General features: G+C 44.6%; 2 protein-coding genes across 2 annotated transcripts in view; one reads left to right on the forward strand and one right to left on the reverse strand.

Moving 5' to 3' along the window:
* Positions 1 to 6,461, reverse strand: part of sacs2 (sacsin molecular chaperone 2) — a 33,770-nt gene extending 27,309 nt beyond the window's left edge. The window contains exons 1-2 of the mRNA XM_078430466.1: positions 6,305 to 6,461; positions 2,632 to 2,721 (exon numbers count right to left, since the gene is read on the reverse strand). Of these exons, the coding sequence (XP_078286592.1) occupies positions 2,632 to 2,699 (68 nt within the window). The 5' untranslated portion in view covers positions 2,700 to 2,721; positions 6,305 to 6,461. The remainder of the gene's footprint in view (positions 1 to 2,631; positions 2,722 to 6,304) is intronic.
* LOC144611577 (branched-chain-amino-acid aminotransferase, cytosolic-like) overlaps positions 2,708 to 23,254 on the forward strand; it is a 54,244-nt gene continuing 33,697 nt past the window's right edge. Inside the window, exon 1 of the mRNA XM_078430747.1 lies at positions 2,708 to 2,731. Coding sequence (XP_078286873.1) covers positions 2,726 to 2,731 — 6 coding nt within the window. The 5' untranslated portion in view covers positions 2,708 to 2,725. The remainder of the gene's footprint in view (positions 2,732 to 23,254) is intronic.

Genomic DNA, 23,254 nt, shown 5'->3' on the forward strand with positions numbered 1-23,254 from the left:
TGGCTACAGGTGCTGTCTGTGCTGTGTTTGTATGTTCTTCCTGTGACCACGTGGGTTTCCGCCAGGTGCTCCGATTTCCTCCCACTTAACAAAGACATGCAGATTAATTGGTTTCTGTAAATTGCCCCTGCTTTAGTAAAACATAGAACTAGTGTACAGGTGATTGATGATAGATGTGAATTCACTGGGCCGAAGGCCTGTTTCCATGCTGCATCTCTAAACTAAACAGTTGTTGCCATTCTTCACCAGCCAAGAAAGGGAGTTAAGTAGAACCAAACCCCCCAATGCATCTCCAACCCCAAACACATCCACTCCAAAATTCCAAGCTATAAGGGATGTTGTTACCCCACTCACTCCCTGGTCTTTGCTGAAGACGGAAGGATGTCAGTGGGACAGCCAGTTCTTAAGAGTAGCCTCAAAACAACTTGTTATTATCACGTTTAAATTGATTCAACCAAAAACATTTATATAATTTATATTTATATAATTTAAACTGTTTCTCCCCCAAAATAAATAATAACTTTTGACATTGCTATTAAAGGCCGGTACTACTTTTCTCCTGCAAAAAAAACTGCTGCAAGAACTCAGTGAGTCAAACAGTATCTGTGGAGGCAAAGGGATGGTTGATGTTCTGGGTCAAGACCCTGTGATCAGGGCTGACAGTGCAGTAAGAAGACAGCCAGATACCAGGAGAGGCTGGCAGATAATAAGTGGACCCAGACGAAGGGGAGGATATTGAACAGAACTGGGTGGAGGAGGCGCGGGGGAGTGTGGAGACGGATGCTGGCAGATGATAGATGGAAACAAATGTTAAAAAAGGCAGGGGAATTGAGGATAGAGGAGGAGAGAGTAGACTCAGAGGCTGATAGTGATACATCGAACCAGATAAGGGAGATATGACGGGCATATGTAACAAGGTGGAGAAGGTGATAGGAGAGATGAACCTAGGGGGAAGAAACCCAGAGATATAAGTGGGTGATGAGCAGATGGACCCAGGTGGAGGAGAGTGATATCCAAGAAACAAGGGCAAAATGGATAGCAAAAGTGGACAATGGGAGAAAGACCCTGGGTGGACTGATGGGAGTGGGAAAGGAACATGGAGAGTGAATCAGTTGAAATTGGAAAATTCATTCCATTGGGCTGTAGGCTACTAAAACAAAAGCTGATATTCTAGTTTGTATTTAGCTTCACTGTGGCAATAAATAAGGCTGAGGCCAGACAGGTCAGTATGGAATGAGAAGGGAAGTGGAAATGATAAGCAATTAGAAGCTCAAGATGACCACTATAGAAAGGCCATAGGTGCTCTGCAAAACAATTGCTTCGTCTTGCCAATGTAGAGGGGGCCACATCATAAGCATCAAATGAATCTCTGCCTCACCTGTAAGGGGTGTTTAGGTCATTAAACGCTGGTGAGAGAGAAGGTGTTGGTTACAGGGAGAGGTGGATGGGATGTGATGAGCAGACCGGGCGATCTCTGCAGGAAACAGAAAGCAGGAGTGAAAGAAGGGAAGCTGTGGCTCATGGTGTGATCCTGTTAAAGCTGGCAGAAGTAACAAAAAATGATATGCTGGTTGTGGAGCCTGATAGAGTGAAAGATGACGGGAACCCTAACTCTTTTCTATCTGGGGGGAGGAGTATGCAAGGGGGCAGTGTTGAGAACAGACATGCAGGAAATAAGGAAATGCGTGCAGGGACTCCATCATCTTTGGCAGAGGGGATGCCATGTTTCCTGAAGAACATGTCCTAGAATGTTCTATTTCATGTCCTAGAATGGAAAATTTCATCTTGAGAACGAACGGAAAAGCTGTGAGAAGGAGATGCCATCCTTACTATGAGAAGAGGTATAGTCAAGGTAGCTGTGGGGGTCCATAGATTTATAATAGATCCAGAAAGGAAAGAAATGTGTCAGAAGCAGTCTGTGTGAATTTGGGGGCACGGTGGAAGTTAGTGCCAAAGGTGATAAAATTCTACCCTTTTCCTTCTACTTTGTTTGCAACTTAGCTGCATCTTTTTGAATTTCATCCTATAATTTAGACATGGTCTGAGAATGATGCGAACTCACTTGAAAATATGCGCAAAATTGGTTCATTTCATTTAAATGTTTTCATTTGTGCAATCCAGTATATTTGGGGGCACGGTGCGGAATAATTTTTAGGCCCAATTTAAAAATAGATCCAATAAAGAAAAGAGGAACTCAAATATGTGCCAAGAATTATCTTCTATGCTAGAAATCGAGAAATCGGGTACACTGAGAAAGAACTGGATGTCAAAATAGAATAGCATGCCCAGCAGAATAAATTTTATTCGGTTATACAGTTTATTTTATCATTGAATTTTCTTCTGCTCTAATGTACAATTTATAAAGACCAGAAAGACTGATCAGACTCATTAGTTATAAAGGTTAAATTCAAATGTGGTTATGTAAAGAAATGTGGATCAATATTTTAAAAATAATTGCCTGGCAATTTATTGTCTTTTACACATAAATGCATTATTCCATGTTCATTACTAAACATTAATCAGATTAGTCTTATTTTCTATTGAACAAATTTGTTGCAAATTTCCATTTGAACAAAATACATGAACACCTTCTTAACATAACTTGCTTCAAAAGCCTTTCCTGCATCATACCTGATTTTTTTGCTATTGCTGTCGACACTGCGATCGGCTTGATCTTCACGATGCAGCAGAGAAGACATCATAAGAGAGGCCGCCGCATACCTAAATGAAGGTAAAAAAAACATTTTGTTATAACTGAGTAAGGGGGGAGGGTAAATATATACAGTATTGGAAAAACAGTTAATAAACATGCACTAAACAAGACACACAATAAACAGAAAAGATAACCACAGACTGAAACAAGATTCACTCCAATCACCTAGTTAGTGGTCACTCTGTGGAGCAACAAACTCAGTCTTTGGTTCCTGATATGAATGAACACCTCGGTTACAACAGATTTCATCTGCTATATCCAAAAATCGTTATAAAGAGATCCACTATAACAAAGGTAGACTGTATTGCTTGTGGAATATCAAGAGGCTTCAGCTAAGTCAACATATTTTAATTTTCCTGGAGTTAGTTTCCAGAGGTAAAGAAAATGCATTTGTAATCAAAATTAAAAAAATAGGGGCTATATCCTCCTTTAACTCTGAATGCAGGTAAGTGTATGAACTGCCACAATTTCTCTTTCAACACTTTCACCCATTGGAAGCAATATAACCTACATTCACTCACTATCCCACTGCACCCTATCTACACCCACCTTATCCCAATTTACACACCCACCTTTCCAGTCCAGCTACAATCACAGTACCCTAAACCACCATTCACCAGATCATTCCCTCCTGTGACACACCATCCTATCACCCATCTTCCACTCGTCTATCTCCAAGGCACAGTACTTCCAATCCTTCTGTCACCCATACCAGCGTCAACCAAACCCACCTTTTGAATCTCTACAGACATGATCAAATCCCATTCTCACCCACCATCCTAAGCCATGCATCTTGATCTCCACCCTCAACCCTTTCCATCCTCATCTCACCTTACTCATTACCCACCCCATCCACTCTAATCTCACTTTATTACCCATCCAATCCCACCAAAACCTCATTGCACCTACATCTCATCCATCTTCACCCAACACCTCACCTGGCCTATTTACTCTTACCCCATCTGCCCTCATCCCACCCTCCCACACTCTACCTTCCCAGCAGGCCCTTCTACCCTTACCCACCGGCCCACACACTCGTACCCCACTTTCCCACCCAGCCCATCCACCCTCAGCCCAATTTCCCACTCAACTCAACCATCCTCATCCCAATTTCTTACTTGATCCATTAAACCCTCACCCCAATTTCCCACCAGACCCATCCACCCTCATCCTAATTTCTTGCCCAATCTATTCATCTTTAAAACAAGTTTTATTACGCAGGGAGTGGTAGTGCATGGAGCTCGATGCCAGGGTTGGTGGTGGAAGTAGATACAGTAATGGTGTTTAAGAGGCTTTTAGATCGTCACATGAATATGCAGAGAATGGAGGGCTTTGATTACATGCAAGCAGTAAAGATTAATTTGGCTTCATGTTCGTCACAGACATTGTGGATCAAAGGACCTTTTCCTGTGCTGTACTATTCTATGAGCCTTCTTTTTTTTGCACAATGGGACTATTTGCCATTTTCCTATTTTGTTGGCTTCCACTTTTGTTTCCCTCGTTTGCCTTTCATTTTGCTCTTTGCTGCCCCCTCCCCCTGCCATTCTAATTAAACCCCTCATAGGCAACGGCAAACAGGCCTCACCACAAGGATGTTGATCCTTGCCAGGGACAGGTGTAACCATCCATAACTGACCCACTCACCACATGCACCCACGCCCCATCCACCTGATCCTATCCATCCTCAATCTCACCCGTCCCACCTTGCCTTACCCACTGGTTCCACCCTCCCCTCACCCCCACTTCTTCCCTCACCCCACATTCTTTCCACTCCGTCCACCCCCACAGCTTCCCTTACATCATTCCTTCCACTCCTCACTCCATCTACCCCCCTGACTCACCACTCATTCATTCACCTACTCCTTCCACCCCCCCAGCTTCCACCCCCATTCCATTCCTTTCCTCACCTCCACTCCTTCCACCCCACCACTCCTCCCCACCCCTTCCCTCACCCCCCACGTTTTTCCTTCACACCCCACTCCTTCTCTCACACCCCTACACTCTCACCCACTCCGTCCCACATCCACTCCTGCTCTCACACCCCTACTCCTTCCCTCACGCACCCACTCCTTTCCTCACCCCTACTCCTTCCCTCATGCACCCACTCCTTTCCTCACCCCTACTCCTTCCCTCACCCCCACTCCTTCCCTCACCCCACTCCTTCCCTCACTCCCCCACTCCTTCCAGACTCCTTCACCCCACCACTCCTCCTCATTCCTCCTTCCCTCACCCTCCCCCACCTATTTCTCACACCCCCACTCCTTCCCTCACACCCAGTCCTTCCCTCACTCCCCCACTCCTTCCACTGACTCCTTCCACCCCACCACTCCTCCCCATTCCTCCTTCCCTCACCCTCCCCCATCTATTTCCCTCACCTCCACTCCTTCCCTCACCCCCACTCCTTCCCTCACCCCCACTCTTTCCCTCACCCCCACTCTTTCCCTCACCCCCACTCTTTCCCTCACCCCCACTTTCCCTCACCCCCACCCCTTCCCTCACCCCCACTCCTTCCCTCACCCCCACTCCTTCCCTCACTCCCCCACTCCTTCCTTCACACCCAGTCCTTCCCTCACCCCCACTCCTTCCCTCACCCCCACTCTTTCCCTCACCCCCATCCCCACTCCTTCCCTAACCCTCACCCCCACTCCTTCCCTCACCCCCACTCTTTCCCTCACCCCCCATCCCCACTCCTTCCCTAACCCTCACCCCCACTCCTTCCCTCACCCCCACTCTTTCCCTCACCCCCACTCTTTCCCTCACCCCCACCCCTACCCCTTCCCTCACCCCCACCCCTTCCCTCACCTCCACCCCTTCCCTCACCCCCACCCCTTCCCTCACCCCCACTCCTTCCCTCACCCCCACCCCTTCCCTCACCCCACTCCTTCCCTCACCCCCACTCCCCCACTCCTTCCTTCACACCCAGTCCTTCCCTCACCCCCACTCCTTCCCTCACCCCGTCTTTCCCTCACCCCCCTCATCCCCACTCCTTCCCTCACCCCCACTCTTTCCCTCACCCCCACTCCTTCCCTCACCCCCACTCCTTCCCTCACCCCAACTCCTTCCCTCACCCCCACCCCTTCCCTCACCCCCACTCCTTCCCTCACCCCCTTTCCCTCACCCCCCTCATCCCCACTCCTTCCCTAACCCTCACCCCCACTCCTTCCCTCACCCCCTTTCCCTCACCCCCACTCTTTCCCTCACCCCCACTCTTTCCCTCAACCCCACCACTTCCCTCACCCCCACTCCTTCCCTCACCCCCACTCCTTCCCTCACTCCCCCCCTCCTTCCCTCACCCCCACTCCTTCCCTCACCCCCACTCCTTCCCTCACACCCACTCCTTCCCTCACCCCCACTCCTTCCCTCACCCCCCCCCCCTTCTCTCACTCCCCCCCTCCTTCCACCCCACCACTCCTCCTCATTCCTCCTTCCCTCACACCCACTCCTTCCAACTCCTTCCAACCCTCCCAGCTTCCTTTGGCCCCACCCATTCCCTCACCCCACCCCCCCACCCACCCATTCCCTCACCCCCCCCCCACCCATTCCCCCACCCCACCCCCACAACTCCTTCCGCAGCTTCCACCAAAACCCCACCATCATCATCATCATCGACACAATTCCCTGTCTGCAGGCCACCGCTCACGTCCGTGCTCGGTCGGTGGTGTCCTCATGGGTTTTTTTTTAAACCTGTTGCCGGGCTTCATGGCCGCTGCTCGACGCCCGGGCGGAGCGGCGGCCGTTTGGCGCGAGGCGAGGGCGGGTGGGCGGTGTCGGAGCCGCCGTTGGCGCTTGAACGAGCGCGAGGGAACGTGCCGCGCGTGCGCGAGGGAACGTGCCGCGCGTGCGCGAGGGAGGGAGGGAGCCCGGGGAGTGTTGGCTGAGGTGGACTTCCATGTGGGGCATGTTGAAGTATGAATTGGTGGGCTTCCAATGTGGGACATGCTGGAGTATGAATTGGTGGGGGGGTGGCTTTCATTTTTTTCAGTTTAGAGATAGAGCGCGGAAACAGGCCCTTCTGCCCACCGAGTCCGCACCGACCAGCACACTAACACTATCCTACTACTCGGGACAATTTACACATGCACCAAAGCAAAGCCAATGAACCGACAAACCTGCACGTCTTTGGAGTGTGGGGGGAAACCGAAGATCTCGGAGAAACCCCACCCCACCCAGGTCACGGGGAGAACGTACAAACTCCGCACAGACAGCGGCCGTAGTCGGGATCGAACCCGGGTCTCCGGCGCTGCAAGCGCTGTAAGGCAGCAACTCTACCGCTGTGCAACTGTACTGTGGTGGGCTTCCACGTGGGACATCCTGAGGTATGAATTGGTAGTTGGGGGGATAGTGGTTCCACGAGCGGGAGAGTCGAGGACCAGAGTTCATAGCCTCAGAATTAAAGGAGGTTCCTTTAGGAAGGAGATGAGGAGGATTTTTTTTAGTCAGAGGGAGATGAATCTGTGGAATTCTTTACCACAGAAGGCAGTGGAGGCCTAGTCAATAGGTATTTTTAAGGCAGAGATAGATACATTCTTGATTAGTACGGGTGTCAAGGGTTATGGGAAGAAGGCAGGAGAATTGGGTTAGGAGGAAGAGATAGATCAGCCAAGATTGAATGTCGGAGTAGACTTTTGATGGGCCGAATGGCCTAATTCTGCTCCTATCACTTATGACCTTATGATAGTAGGAGCATTGAGGTCTGGGTGGATGGATGTGGGTGTAGGGTAAGATGAAGGGAAGAGAGATTAAGGTTGAAAAGGTGTTGTGTAGCAGATGAGTGCTCCTGATGTTGGGAGGGTTGGTAGAAAGAGCCCAGGAATTTAGAGTAGTAGTAGTTTGAGAATTTGAGAATCTGGAAAATATTGAGAGAGAAGGTAGAGAACTGGGAGAACAGGGGAGAAGAGAGGAAAGAAGGGAAGGGCGAAAGCCCAGGTGGGAAGTTATTGAAGAGCTCTGTGTTTTTCGAGGGAGGAAAAGGATGGAATTGGGAGGAGGCAAAAGAGAGAGAGTCCTAAGACTGCAATACGGTCTTTGGGGGAAGAGGTAAAAGTGGCGGTGGAGATTCCTTTGGAACAGGAAGCTTGGGTAGAAAGGAGAACCTAGACCGAATGTGGAGAGTGGAGGGGAAGGGAACTTGAAAGGTGTTAGAGAACTCAAGTGGAAGAGAGGGGAAATATCTTGTGTAATTATCAATCAGTAACTTTATATCTAACTGTACTTTTAAGTAATGGTACTACATTATCCAAACTCTCAATGCAACTTCAGTATTTAAGATGTAAAAACAGTAAATGCTGGAAAACAATGGAAATCAATGGAAATAGATTGATATTTTTGCATCAAAGACATTTCATCACTATTTTTCTTCCTCCCCAGAGCCTTCCGAACAGGCTCTCTCTACCAGTTAGATATCCTTCCATTTCAATTTATAAAGGGTCTTTGAATTGTAACCTTAATTCTATTTTTCTTTCCTTAACTGTTGCCTGACTTGTGTGTCTCCAGCATTTTCTGGTTTTAATTCAGATTTCTGGAAATGACAGATTCTTGATTTCCATTTACTGTATATTAAAAAAAATGAAAATGTCAACCAAATATAGTTGAAGGTAGACACAAAATGCTGGAGTAACTCAGCGGGTCAGGCAGCATCTCAGGAGAGAAGGAATCGGTGACATTTCGGGTCGAGACCATTCCTTCTCTCCTGAGATGCTGCCTGACCCGCTGAGTTACTCCAGCATTTTGTGTCTACCTTCAATTTGAACCAGCATCTACAGTTATTTTCCTACAAACCAAATATAATTGGCACAGTGGAGTAGCGAATAGCCACTCACTATACCTCACAATTCCAGCAACCTGGGTTTATTCCTGACCTCCAATGCTGCTGCATAAAATTTGTACCGGTTTCCCTATAATCACATGGGATTCCTCCATGTGTTCTGGTTTCCATCCATAACCCAAAGATGTGTAGATTGGTAGGTTAATTGGTCACTATAAATTGTCTCTGATATGCAAGAAAATTATGGAATCTGGAGAGAAGTGAAGGGAACACGGGATAATAAAATGGTTTTCATGTAGATAGATACTTGATGGGCAGCGTGGACTCAGTGGTTCAAATTGTTTTCATGCTCTATGATGCCATTATATCTAGAGTGTCCATTTTGCCTAAGGTGCTTGTGCCTATTTCAAACTAATTTTTTTCTGCACGACAGTCTTTACTAACTTCTCTATGGATGCCTCATAACTGGAATTTGTCTTCATACCCTTTCCTAAAATCATGAATCCAGTCTATAACTGGATAATTTACCATCATTTTTAGCAATTTCATCGCTGTTTCTAAAATCAGTTGTGAAACTATTAGCATTCCGCTTTCCATTGGACGTGGTATTAATGTTTGACATTGCAAAATGTTTAAGCAATCATTGTAATAATAATGTAATATTTTTTTCTGGCAATTATGTAATCAATTATTTATCTTTAATTTTTTTGTTAGCAATACCTTTTAGATTGTTGCATTTTCTTGGGCACCCATTGTCTGTCAAGAAGAAAACAGCATCAGCATATACATTCAAACAAACAATCCTATTAAACACCACCTCCAGGGTGCTTCACAGAAATGTTTATCAAACTCTAATTAGAATGGAATGGAATACTTTATTGTCACATGTGACTAGGGCACAGTGAAATTCTTTGCTACATACCCAATGTATACAAATAGTAGCCACCTATGGCACTGACAAAATTACAAAGCACGCCGGCTCCTCCTTTTGTTCCCCCACAGCGGTTCCCCCACGCCAGGTCCCCATTATCTGATAACTATTGATTAAGGAGCATCTCAAAGGAGGAAAGAAAGATGAAGAGGTGAGGACATTTAAGGACGTAGTTTGAAGCATAAGCTAGTGGGAAACGAGAATTAGAGGAGCACATATAATCTTTCAGGATTTTGGAGTTAGAGGAGACTCTTTGGATAGCAGAGTGAGACTATAGTGGGATTTGAAAAAAGGAGAATTAAAAAAAATAAAGACATTGCTCAAAATGGCTCTATATTGACCACTAAGCATGGATTGATTGGATTTCATGTTGGTTAGAACACAGGTGGCATAGTGGTAGAGTTGCTGCCTTACAGCGCCAGAGACCTGGGTTTAATCCTGACTACGGCAGCTATACGTTCTCCCTGTGATGGTGTGGGTTTTCTCGGGTACTCGGGTTTCCTCCCACATCCTAAAGGTGTGCAGGTTTGTAGTTTAATTGGCTGCTGTAAATTGTCCCTAGTGTGTAGGATAGAACTAGTGTACGGGTGATTGCAGGTCGGCGCAGACTCGGTGGGCGGAAGTTCCATGCTGTAAAACTAAACTAAACTAAACAGGCAGCAGCATTTTACATGACTTTCATTTTACGGAAAGTGTAATCAGAGTCTTGCCTGGACTGCAAAGGTAGAGTCCAGAGGAAGTCAAAGGTATGGATGACATATGATTGTGCTTTCCCTTTTATCTATTAGTTGCTAATTTTCTCTTTTGCCTTTAAAGGTGCTGATACTTGTTTGGTACAACTGAACAATATAGTACATTACGATTCTCCACACCTTAGATACCAATAATTATTTGATCAAGCAACCATCACTTTCAAGTCCAGAACTCTCCTCCACAATCTTCCATGGCGGGGGGTAACTAGATGATGATCAGACGCAAGGTAATAAAGCTATTGTTGAACTCCAGATGGAAAGTTATAAAGCAGCAGAAACTGTGGGCTTTTTGAATCCATATGACTGAAGGAGGTCCGTTTGGACTGAATCAGTGGGATTGGATGCCACAGTGATACTAAAAACATGTAGCCCAGAAACTAATAACTAGAATAATGATAGTAAAGCATTGACCATTGGAATAGATTAGCAGTTTTGGTCACATATATTAAGTGTGTGCTAATTTCCACCCGATGTCCCATGCATTGGCAATTAAACGTTGCACTTGCTGTTTGGCCTTATTTCCCCATTTTGTGCTTATGAAGACACCATCATACTGAAAGATGCACATTCTTGACGTGGAATTTGGATCAACAGTTCATGAACGACAAATTTTGTTTTTTCCATTCATAGTAAAGTGAGGACAGTAATTTGAAAATCAATCTTGAATTAAAGTTTATCTTAACATAGACATAGAAAATAGGTGCAGGAGGAGGCCATTTGGCCCTTCGAGCCAGCACCGCCATTCATTGTGATCATGGCTGATCATCTACAATCAGTAACCTGTGCCTGCCTTCTCCCCATATCCCTTGATTCCACTATTCCCTAGAGCTCTATCTAACTCTCTTTTAAATTCATCCAGTGAATTGGCCTCCACTGCCTTCTGTGGCAGAGCATTCCACAAATTCACAACTCTCTGGGTGAAAAAGTTTCTTCTCACCTCAGTTTTAAATGGCCTCCCCTTTATTCTTAGACTGGTTCTGGACCCAGTCACCCGGGCTCCCATGTTACGCTTTCACAGGCAGGCAATATTGACAACAACAAAAATCACCATCAATGATTTATAAGTCTGATGATTGCTATGGAGGTTTGATTGTAACACGAAGCTTGCTTTGGCCACACCACCATAACCAACATAGTGCTAGTTAACTGTCCATCCAATTTCTCCCCATCCTCTGCTTTCTACACCCTCCCCTCCACACTTTCCATTCGCTTTTCTTTAACAGTACCAACCTGCGATGAGCAATAGGCAATGCACAAATCAGATTGTAGCTGTGAACTTAGGCAACGGCTACTATCTGTCAATATGCAAACTGACTTCCAATGCTTAGAAATCAGATAAAATTACAATTGTGATTTCTTAAAGTGAGACTGTCACAATTCACTTTTTGTGTACTTCACATTTAGTATTAGGGCAAAATGTAGTTCCCCTTTAGTTCTCCGAAGATGCAAGGAATCCAATTTCTAGGATGCTGAGTTTCTTTTCAATACAAAAACAAGGTGAACAAGATTATTACTGAGGGCCCTTCCCATGAAATTATCCAAAGTAGTGCATTTTTATTGTTACTAACATAGAAAGGAAGCAAGATGGCGGCGCGCACAGACGCAGCGGCTCACAGCTCTCCCTTTCGGTGCTTTTTATGTGTGTTATCTGTGTTATGTCTGTTAGTCAATTTTAGTCATGCAAATCAGGCAAATCCTGCTTACAACCGCAAGGATCTTCTGATCATAGGATTCCAGGGCAATCGGGACCTTACGAGCGAATTGCTACACCCACGAAATATACCGGAGGAGATAGCCAGGACACCGGGCTCTCCGTGGATAGTTGTCGGCGTGAACAGGCGTCGCAGGCGGAGGAGAAACAGGAAGCAAAAGCGAGGACGCCGGTCCGGTATACTTGCCAAGCTAAAGAGACAGCCACACAAACCACCGCTACCTAGCATGTTTCTCACCAACGCCAGATCCATCATCAACAAAATGGACGAATTAAAACTACAGATATCAGCAAACAAACTCGTGGAGGACTGTTGCATTCTCTTAGTAACAGAGACATGGCTTCATCCACTTATCCCAGACGGAGCCATTGAGCTAGCCGGGCGTACAGCGTTTCGCTGGGACAGAAACATCGACTCCGGTAAGAGCAAGGGGGGGGGGGGGGGGGGGGGGTTATGCATTTACGTGCACAACAACTGGTGCACTAACATCCAAATCATGGATAGCCATTGTTCTCCTGATCTGGAGTTCCTAACAGTTAAATGCAGGCTTTTTTACCTTCCTCAGGAATTTACAGTGGTTATAGTAACAGCAGTCTACATCCCACCGCATGCCAACGCTAGCACAGCTTTAGGCTACCTGCTCGGTGCAATAAACTCACAACAGAGCACATATCCAGAAGCAGCCCACATCATAGCCGGGGACTTCAATCATGCAGACCTAAAGTCAGTTCTCCCGAAACTTGAACAACACATAAGATGTGCTACCAGGGGGAAAAACACACTAGACAAGGTTTATTCAAATATTAAGAAGGGTTTCAGGTCAGCACCACTACCACACCTGGGGCAGTCAGATCACCTGTCCATATTCTTAACTCCAGCATACACCCCACTCAGGAGGAAAGCTCCAGTCACCATAAAGACTGTTAAGACATGGCCTGAAGGAGCATCCTCGCAGCTGCAGGATTGCTTCGAAAGGACCAACTGGGATATTTTTGAGGATCAGGACTTGGAGGAGTATACATCAACTGTACTCTGCTACATCCAAAACTGTGTTGACAATGTCACCGTCGACAAACGTATCCGGTTGTATCCCAATCAGAAGCCCTGGATGACAAAGGATGTCAGGTCTCTCCTCAAGGACCGTAACACCGCCTTCAGGTCTAGTGATAGAGCTCTATACAGTGCTGCTAGAACCAACCTGAAGAGAGGCATCAAGGATGCCAAAGCGTCCTACAAGAGGAAGATTGAGGACCACTTTATCAACAATGACCCACGGCGGGTATGGCAAGGCATCCAGCACATCACCAACTACAAGACCAGCAACCGCACGACTGCCGACGGTGACGCCTCGCTGGCAGAGGAACTTAACTGTTTCTTTGCTCGTTTCGAGGTGAAAGCTGCAGTGGCAGACATAACACCCTCTCCAGCACCTGACAGCAACACCTTCACTGTGCAGGAGTATGATGTTAAGCGCGTGCTCAGAGCAGTGAATCCCAGGAAAGCTGCAGGCCCCGATGGTGTGACGGCAGAGTGCTGAGGGAATGTGCAGACCAATTATCTGAGGTCTTCACAAAAATCTTCAACCTGTCCCTTTTAAAATCCACCATCCCTCCCTGCCTGAAGTCCGCCACAATCATCCCACTGCCGAAAAAGTCTGTCATCAGCGGCCTTAACGACTACCGTCCGGTAGCACTCACACCGGTCATCACAAAGTGCTTCGAGAGACTGGTCCTGCAGCACATCAAAGCCAGCCTCCCACCCACCTTCGACCCATACCAGTTTGCCTACAGAGCAAATAGGTCTACAGGGGATGCCATCGACACTGCTCTTCACACTGCACTGACCCACCTTGAACACCAGGGGAGCTATGTGAGGATGCTCTTCCTCGACTTCAGCTCTGCCTTTAACATGGTCATCCCGAGCAGACTGGTCACCAAGCTTTCTGACCTTGGATTTTCCCAAACCATCTGCCAATGGATCAAGGACTTCCTGACCAACCGCCCCCAGACCGTCAAAATAGGCCCTCACCTCTCCTCAACCATTACACTGAGCACCGGCTCACCACAGGGCTGTGTGTTGAGCCCCATCCTTTACTCCCTCTACACTCACGACTGCACCCCCACCCATCCCACCAACACCATCATCAAGTTCGCGGATGACACGACTGTGGTTGGACTCATCTCAGGAGGAGATGAGACAGCCTACAGGGATGAAATCCAAAGGCTGGCAGCATGGTGTTCAGTGAACAATCTTGTCCTGAACACCTCCAAAACAAAGGAACTTATAATAGACTTCAGGAAAACCAGTGCAGAACACGACCCACTCTACATCAATGGGGTCTGTGTGGAAATGGTACCCGCTTTCAGGTTCCTGGGTACGCACATCGCAGAGGATCTTACCTGGCCTACCAACACCATCACCACAGTGAAGAAGGCACAGCAGAGACTCCACTTCCTGAGGATCCTCAGGAAGACCAACCTGCAGGAGAAGCTCATGATGTCCTTCTATCGCTGCTCGGTCGAGAGTGTGCTGGCATACTGTATAACCACATGGTATGCCAGCTGCTCAGAAAAGGACAGGAAGGCCCTTCAGAGGGTCATCACGACGGTCCAGAAGATCATCGGCTGCTCACTGCCCTCCCTGGAGCACCTGTTCAGCCTACGCTGCCTCAGTAGAGCAGGCAAAATAATAAAAGATCCATCCCACCCCGGCCACCGTCTGTTTGTTCATCTGCCCTCTGGTCGACGTTTCAGGTCGATCAAATCCCGAACAAACAGACTTAAGAACAGTTTTTACCCCAGGGCCATACGAGAACTGAACACTACCTTCTGCACTAGGCAACACTGTTAAAGCTTTTGTACTTAATATAATTGTATTTATTTGTTTTTGCATTTATTGCATATATGTTTTTACGCACCGTCAGGATTGGCTATTTTTTAATTTCGTTGTACTCGTTGCAATGACAATAAATGAATATTATTATTATTATATTATATAATAATAATAATAATTATTATTATTATTATTATTATTATTATTATTATTATTATTATTATATAAGATCATCAACCTCATAAACCTGTTCCATTATACAAAAGGATCTGTGACTTAACCCACCACGACCCAAGTACTTTAATCATGCATTGCATCCCCATACCATTTGTCCTTGGGCTTTTAAATTGATGTCAGAGGTAGTTCTTGATTCGTGGCTGCATTTAATACAGCTAGTCTGAAATGTTCATAATTATTTTTCATTTGATCACTGCAGTAAGAAGCAAAGACTTTATTTTGGGCTAAATTCTTTTAATCTATTTCCCTTTTCCAGGCCAGTGCTGTAAGAAAGAGGTTTCTGTCATCATCTTATAACAATAATTTACTCATACAATTAATAGTTTAACATTGATTACCATTTTGTGGTACAACGTGCCACAGAATTTTAGAACAGAATTTTCTATTCCAAAGCCTTCTTTATATATCTTTGTGATCTCACTGCTGCTTTGCCAAAACATCTCGTGCAGGTGATCTAATACCTTACACATGCAGCATGTGGAAACTATAATGAATCATTCTGGCTAGGATCAGATTGAGACCAGGAGCATTTCACCTTCTTTTGCTGTAGGTGGCAGTTGATACTGAGCAATGCAGGATCAGGATTGGAGAAGGAATATAGGAAATCAACTTACCAAAAGAATAGAAGCGAATAGAAGAAAATAACGTGATGAAACAGCGCACCTTCAATTCAGGAATCTCAGATTAAATCCAGTACAGATTACTGTAATGTTAAAACTCTGCTTTCACTTAACAATTCCCAGCAAAATTGGCTTGAATGGACCAAATCAACTGAGTTCAAAATGAGCATAGGTTTGCTGGACCAAGCTGCATGCAAGTGGTCCCTTATCATATACTGCTTGAATCATAAAACCTGCTCTGTTTCATCACAATCACATGATGTAATTATAGTTGTCAATAATCTCAGGTGTTTATCAGTGGTCAGTAAAACGTTTGATTTTACTGAAAAGCCTTACAAATGAAATTCAGGGTAATTAATGATTGACCATAAACTTGGATTAAAAATAGAAAGCGAAGGGTGTACCTGATTGGGTTTGGATTCTTTTCACTAGGTTCCTGATAACCCTACATTTAGTGCTCTTGTGTATTCAACCAGATAAGTAGCTAGAAACCTGCCAGTAATCAGCGTCAGTAAACCGTGTGATGATCGCTAGATACTTGTGCACTAAAATAATGGATGGGAAATTCCAAAGCTCTAAAATAATGATGTCATTTAAATGATGTCATCTAAAATAATGAGTCATTTTTCCCATTACCTTGATTTCCAATACTCATTTTGCTACCGATTGTCGTGAATAAAAAAATTGATGGCTACTAGAATATAGCCATAAAACTTGTCTTTCTGCAAGTTCAAGTTTAGATTGTGCATAATGTGAAGCCAACTATATATCCATGACATTTTAAGGGTGAAAGATCACATGGCTGGCAAGTATTGTTGAGCTGAATCGTTGCAGTGAATTCCATAGTTATTACATACTGTAGCTGCTGTGTGGCAGTAGTGTAGGCATTGTGCTGGTCTATTTAATCTTTTAAAGCCTCCAATTAGTGATCTCAAAGTGTTGATGATGGTGGAGATCTTGTCACTGATGGTACTGCTAAAATGCCCTGAAGAGCTATGGGGTTATCTTTTCTTTTTATTGGTGATTATTGGCTTGGCCTTGTATGGCATGAATCGAAGGGAAGACTTGTCAGCTCAAGCCCAAATTTGCCAAGTGCTGCCAAAAACAGCCATTATCCACACCAATAATTTTGTAAATGGAGTTGAATGTCACAAATAATCAGTAAACCTTCCTTCTCTTGGCCTGATAAAAGCGGAAAGTTATTGATGAGCAACTAAAAGAAAACAAAATCGATGTCTCTATAAAGAAAAAAATCAGCGAATAAAGTCAATGCACTGATTTAGTATCACAATATTAACGCATTTACGATCACGATAACAACAATAAAACAGTATAACTGACAGTTTCAATCATGTATGAGCACTTTTTATTTGAATTACACACATGTTTCAGTGCCCGGTGTGGCCGCGGGACGTTTCAGTGCCCGGTGCGGCTCGGCCGCGGGACGTTTCAATGCCCGGTGCGGCTTGGCCGCTGGACTTAACATCGCCCGGTGTGGCCGCGGGACGTTTCAGTGCCCGGTGCGGCTTGGCCGCTGGACTTAACATCGTCAGCGCTGTTCGGCCACGGGACGTTTCAGTGCCCGGTGCGGCTCGGCCGTTGGACTTAACATCGCCCGGTGTGGCCGCGGGACGTTTCGGTGCCCGGGGCGGCTCGGCCGGGGGGCCTTCCATCCCCTTGCGGGGGCTGTGCGTGTCGTTTGCCTCGGTAGGGGTCGAGCTGCCTGTCCGTGGGTGCGGGGGGAAGAGAGGGGAAGTTTTGTTGCCTCCATCACAGTGAGGGGGTGTTTGGAGTCACTGTGATGGATGTTTGTGTTGGGGTCGGGTGTCCTGTGTTCTTTTCTTTTTGCTGTATTTTGTGTGACTGCTGAAATTTCGCTCGGTGTTGTGCCGAGTGACAATAAAGTGTTGTTATGTTATGTTATGTTATGTAAGATTTACAGGATCAAAGACTGACAATTAGCAGATTTGATTACAATATCTATTTTAGCATATTGAGAATGTTATTTCTAGATTGTGCACAATTTCTTTGTTGGGTCAGTTGAATGAGAAATGGGTAATTCTGTTTCACCTTGGATCATAGCTGCATCCATAGTGATGGTATTCCTTACCTTTTCAAGCATTTGCTTTCCAGATCTTAGTTTACACTATGATTGAAAGGCCAAATGGCCTCTTCCTGCACCTATTTTCTATTTCAACACTTGCAGCCTGCAAAATCTAATGTCTTAACAAGAATAGTGAACTGTAAGATGCAGTTAGACACAAAAAGCAGGAGCAACTCAGCAGCTCAGGCAGCATCTCTTGGGAAAAGGAATAAGTGATGTTTTGGGTTGCGACCCTTCTTCAGACTGAGAGTCAGGGGAAAGGGAAATGAGAAATATAGACAGTGATATGGAGATGTATAAAACAAATGAATGAAAGATATGCAAAAAGTAATGACGAACAAGGAAAGGTGGGGCCCACAATGGTCAAATGTTAGCTATGGGCTAGGTAATAACGAGTTATACAGACAGTGATACTCAACAGAACGACAGTGAAACTAGTACAACGACTAGGGTGGGGGAGGGACGGAGAGAGGGGGAATGCAAGGGCCACTTGAAGTTAGAGAAATTAATATTCATACCGCTGGGTTGTAAGCTGCCCAAGTGAAATATGAAGTGTTGTTCCTCCAATTTGCGTTTTGCTTCATTGTGACAAAGGAGGAGGCCCAGGACAGAAAGGTCGGTATGGGAATGGGATGGAGGTAAAGTGTTTCAGTATGGAAATGTTCCTGTGCTGGCTTGAAATGATGAAATGAAGTTTTGCTGGTTTAGCAGAGAGGTGGGAAGAGCTGCATTCCATTGCACTCTGCGAACCCTCAAGGCCATTTCAAACCACCAGATAATCAAGGCTTTTCTGATATGTGACCAAATGAAGGCAGATGGCTTTGATATTCCTCCGTGCGAATCATGAGTGTCAATGAGGTTAAATTAGATTGCTGGGCTCATCTAGTGGTCCTGCTAATATTGTAATGAGAAAAGGGATTGCAGAACCTTTGCCAAAACAAGAAATTGGGACACTCACAGTTGAGCACAAGTGACTCAGAAAAGCACAGTCTTCCATTTTAAAAATATGGGGAAAGGAATGGATTCAATGGAAGAAATAGAGCTAAGGAGAACTAAAGTGCGGATAAAGAAATGGAAAGTGGAACATGAGAGTAGGCTGCAAAAACAGAAAGTGTTTAAATATATAAAAAGATCACCTTATGGAACTAGCCTTAGTGAACAATTAGTACTTGAGAAATTAGTGAGACTGAAAGGCAATCTGAAGAAGGGTCTTGACCCGAAACGTCACCTATCCATGTTCTTTGGGGATGCTGCCTGGCCTGCTGTGTTATTCCAGCACTTTGTGCTCTTTTGAATAGAAAGGCAATACTTTAAACAAGATGGTTACGGTGAATGCGGATGCATTTCCACAGATTCTCGATATATTTTCTATAGCAGGAATGCAGCAAGGTTTACCAGATTGATTTCTGGGATGGTTTCGTATCTCCAGACAAAGATTAAAAGATTGGCTTTATAACTATTGAATTTAGAAGCATGTGTGGTGATCTCATTGGAAGTCTCACAGGGTCGCATAGGATTTTTTTTTAAAGAGAGATACAGTATGGAAACAACGCATTGGCCGACAGAGTCCACGCTGACCATCACCCACCCATTTACACTAAAACTGACACCTAGATTTTTCTCTGCATATTGTTATAAATTTTCCCCAGATTTTGCCACTCACCTACACACTAGGGAAATTTACAGCAGCCGATTAACCTACCAACCCACATGCATTTGGGGTATGGAGGGAAACTGAAGCTCTCAGTGAAACCCACTGGGAGAACTCCACACAGATAGCACCTGAGGTTAGGATTGAACCTGGTCTCTGATGCAGTGAGGCAGCGGCTCTGTAAAATGCGGCACTTGTCCTGTCCCTATATGTTATATGTTTTTCCAATTGTTCCATGTTTATGTTCATGTTCCATGAGTTTATGGTTCATCTGGCTGGGCCATGGTTCTAACCAGGCTCATGGTCTCCACCAGTCAAGACAGAGATGAATGGATTTTTAGATGTAAAGTGAATCAATGGATATGGGATGGGTGCGCTGAGTTAGAAGATCAATTATGATATTTATTGAATGACTGAAGAGGCACAAGGTGACAAATCACCTCTCCTGCTTCTACTTCTTGTGTTATTTTCTTTCCAATGGCTCATGACCTTGAGAAAATCCAGAAAAAGCTGTAGATGCTTGAAATCTGAAATAAAAACAGAAAATGCTGGGAAAAAAAACCTCAACTTCGGATTTGCTGAGTTTTTTTAAGCTTTTTTATTTTAAACTTGAGAATAATGTTTGGGGCGTTTGAAGATGGAAGAAAAATAAAATGCTGTAATTGTAACTTGCTCAATTTCATTGATTTTTGATAATGATCTGATTAAGGAAAGTCTGAAGAAGGGTCTCGACCCGAAACGTCGCTCATTCCTTCTCTCCTGACATGCTGCCTGACCTGCTGAGTTACTCCAGCATTTTGTGAATAAATACCTTCGATTTGTACCAGCTTCTGCAGTTATTTTCTTACACTGATTATGGAAAATTTCAGTATGAGTAACAAAAGGGTTAAAGTGAAAAGCTAATTACAGATCTGACTTTTCCAGTCTCTAATTTAGCCACCCCTTCATTCCTCAGAGTTCTGACTAGATCAATTGGGACATTTTCACTTTCCAGTCAGTTGCAGACGCACATCCCCACTCCGAGCATCAAGCCAATCAGTTGCAACCTCTCCATCTCCACCCTCACCCCCACCCCTTGCTGCACCAATCAACTACAAGGACACTCCACCCACTGAAACTGTTGCTGCTCACAAGTTTTGTACACAGCCCAATACCTCCTGATATAATTGGCACATACTGTGAAACAGACCACCAGTTTCCATGCCTTTTTATTATTGGAAACAAAAAGAACATCACATAATGTGTTAATCTTAAGAAGCATAGCAACCTGCTTTATACATACACAAACACTAAAGTAAACAAAGAAAGAGACCGCATTGGAAAGAATTGACATTGTACACCAGTCCAAAAGATCAAATGACAGTCATGAGGCTGCAAGACATTATATAAAGCCTCAATACATGAATTAATATTGTTGTCCTTAAGATTTCAGAACCTTAAACAAAAATATAATACATATTATTAGGAAACTCAGTTGTCAAGAATATGGGATCATCATAGAAAGTAGTAGATAGAAAGCAAATAACATCAAACAAAAAAAGAGCTGATAGCAGCAGATTAATCAGCCTTATTTTAGAATTAAAATTAGTTTTGGATTGAAGCATATTTATTAAGCTTTTTTATTCTCTGCTGTGGACTTAGTTTATTGTGAACAAAAGCCCCCGTTCTTATGCATGCCTGGCGAAGAAAGAACAAGATTGAAATGAAATAGTTATTTGATTTACTTCAGAAGATCAGGCAGCATCTGTGGAAAAAATAACTCGTCAAAGTTTTGGGTCTGTGACCCTTCAGAAATGATAGACCAAAACCATGTACTGCTCCAACAAATGCTGCTGAACTGCTGTGATTTTTTTCCAGTATTTGTTTCAGATTTCCAGCATCTGTAGTTTTGATTTTGATATTCGTATTGATTAATTTCATTATCAAAGGTAATCAAAAGCTTAGTCTGGAAGTAGACTTTACAGGATTTCCTAAACTGAAGAAAGAAAAATGGAGGAACAAAAGGTCACCTTTAAAATTAAGAATCCTCACAATGGCAGGAATGGAAAAAACCATGAGACTTGGAATACTGGAAGAGTTACAGAGAATGGAATGCTTTGAACGATTTAAAAATGGATAGGAACGTTATTCATTGCTGACATGGAACAGTTCAGAATAACACATAGGAACAGCATAGTGGAACAGATAGTAGAATCACACCTCATGGTGCCAGAGACCCAAATTGAATCCTGACTTCGTATGCTGTCCATGTAGGGTTTGCATGTTCTCAGAGTCATAGAACATTGAACCAATCTGCCCATGCCGACCAAAATGCCTCATCTACGCTAGTTCCACCTGGCCCGTATCCCTCTAAAACTATATCTGTCCAAATGTCTTTAAAATGTCATTATAGTACCTTTAAATGTTGCTATAGTACCATTATTCACTAATCTCCCTTTGGCTATAATTTAGGGGCAATTTACACTGGCTACCCTAAGACCCACGTCTTTGGGAAGTGGGAGGAACCCAAACCCTGCCTCAACTACTGCCTCTGGCAGCTTGTTCCATACACCCAACACCCTTTGTTTAAAAAAGTTACCCCTTAGATTCCCATTAAATCTTTCCCCCTTCAGTCAGAATACTACCCTTCCACCTTTACCCTCTGTCCTTTATGAGTAACCCAATTCTGAATCCAAACCGTAGGACCATAAGGGACTTTGTCAAATGCCTTATTGTATTCCATGTAGACATCTACCTCGCTACCCTTAGTTCTCACCTTCATCGCTTCCTCAAAATATTCAATCAGTTTTGTAAAACATGACGTGCCCCAGACAAAGCCATGCTGACAGTTCCCAGTTAATTCATTCCCTTTTCTATTACAAGTAAATCCTATCCCTAAGAATTCTCTTCAATTGTTCCCTACCACTGACGTGGTCTAATGGACTATAATTTCCTGCTTAACATCTATCCCTTATTAAATAAAAGGACAATATTCTCTGGTTTCCAGTCCTCTGGGACCTCATCTGTTAGTCGAGAGAATATAGTCAGTAGACGATCTTCCAATTTGACATCTAGCTGTGTGACGCTGAGAGCTTTCCTGATGAAAACTTTACTTTAGAATTAGTGATACCTCCATCTCCAACTCCAAAGTTCAAGGGACGTAGGGCGGCAAAGTGACACCGCGGCAAAGCTGCTGCCTCACAGCCCCAGAGACCCGGGTTCGATCCTGCCCTCGGGCGCTGTCTGCACTGAATTTGTACGTTCCACCCGTGACCCCGTGGGTTTTCTCCGGGTGCTCCAGTTTCCTCCCACATTCCAAAGACCTGCGGGCTTGTTGGATAATTGGCTTCTGCAAATTACCCCTAGTGTGTGGGCAATAGATGGTCTCGGTGGCCCGAGGAGCCCCTTTTCACGCTGTATATCTAAAACTCTGAAGACTCCAAGGTCTTTTCCCCAGTTGCTAAAAAGTCCAATACCCAAGTATAACTGTTGGTGATTTTAGATTTCCAGACGGTGATTTCAACTCCCAAAACACACAGAAGAAACAAATTGTGTATATTTTTAAAAAAACCTCACCCCTGATATTTAACCCCAATGACCTTGCACTTCAGATTTCAATCAGAAATTGGTTTTGTCAGGTATGGAATGCATCTGTCATGAGATTAACGCAGAGACTACACGTGGGTGGAAGTTCTGCACAGCAGAGTGCGAGCAATTCAAAACCTTGAAACAAACTTTGCTGCTGAATGACTGCAGAACTCCTGGAACGCCAACTTCATGTGGGAAACATGCCACGTCAGTACGTGCCGAGAATAGGTCCAGAAGGGTGAAGGAATAATTAGATGTGGCTAGTAGACGTTTGCAGCTGTGGGTAAATTTCCTCAGCCCAGTGGGAAGCTCCAGACTTTAACCATTACGACTAAAATCAAAAGTGTGACGATCAGAAGCACTGAAATCGA

The sequence above is a fragment of the Rhinoraja longicauda genome, chromosome 40, assembly GCF_053455715.1.
Source record: "Rhinoraja longicauda isolate Sanriku21f chromosome 40, sRhiLon1.1, whole genome shotgun sequence".
Classification (NCBI taxonomy): domain Eukaryota; kingdom Metazoa; phylum Chordata; class Chondrichthyes; order Rajiformes; family Arhynchobatidae; genus Rhinoraja; species Rhinoraja longicauda.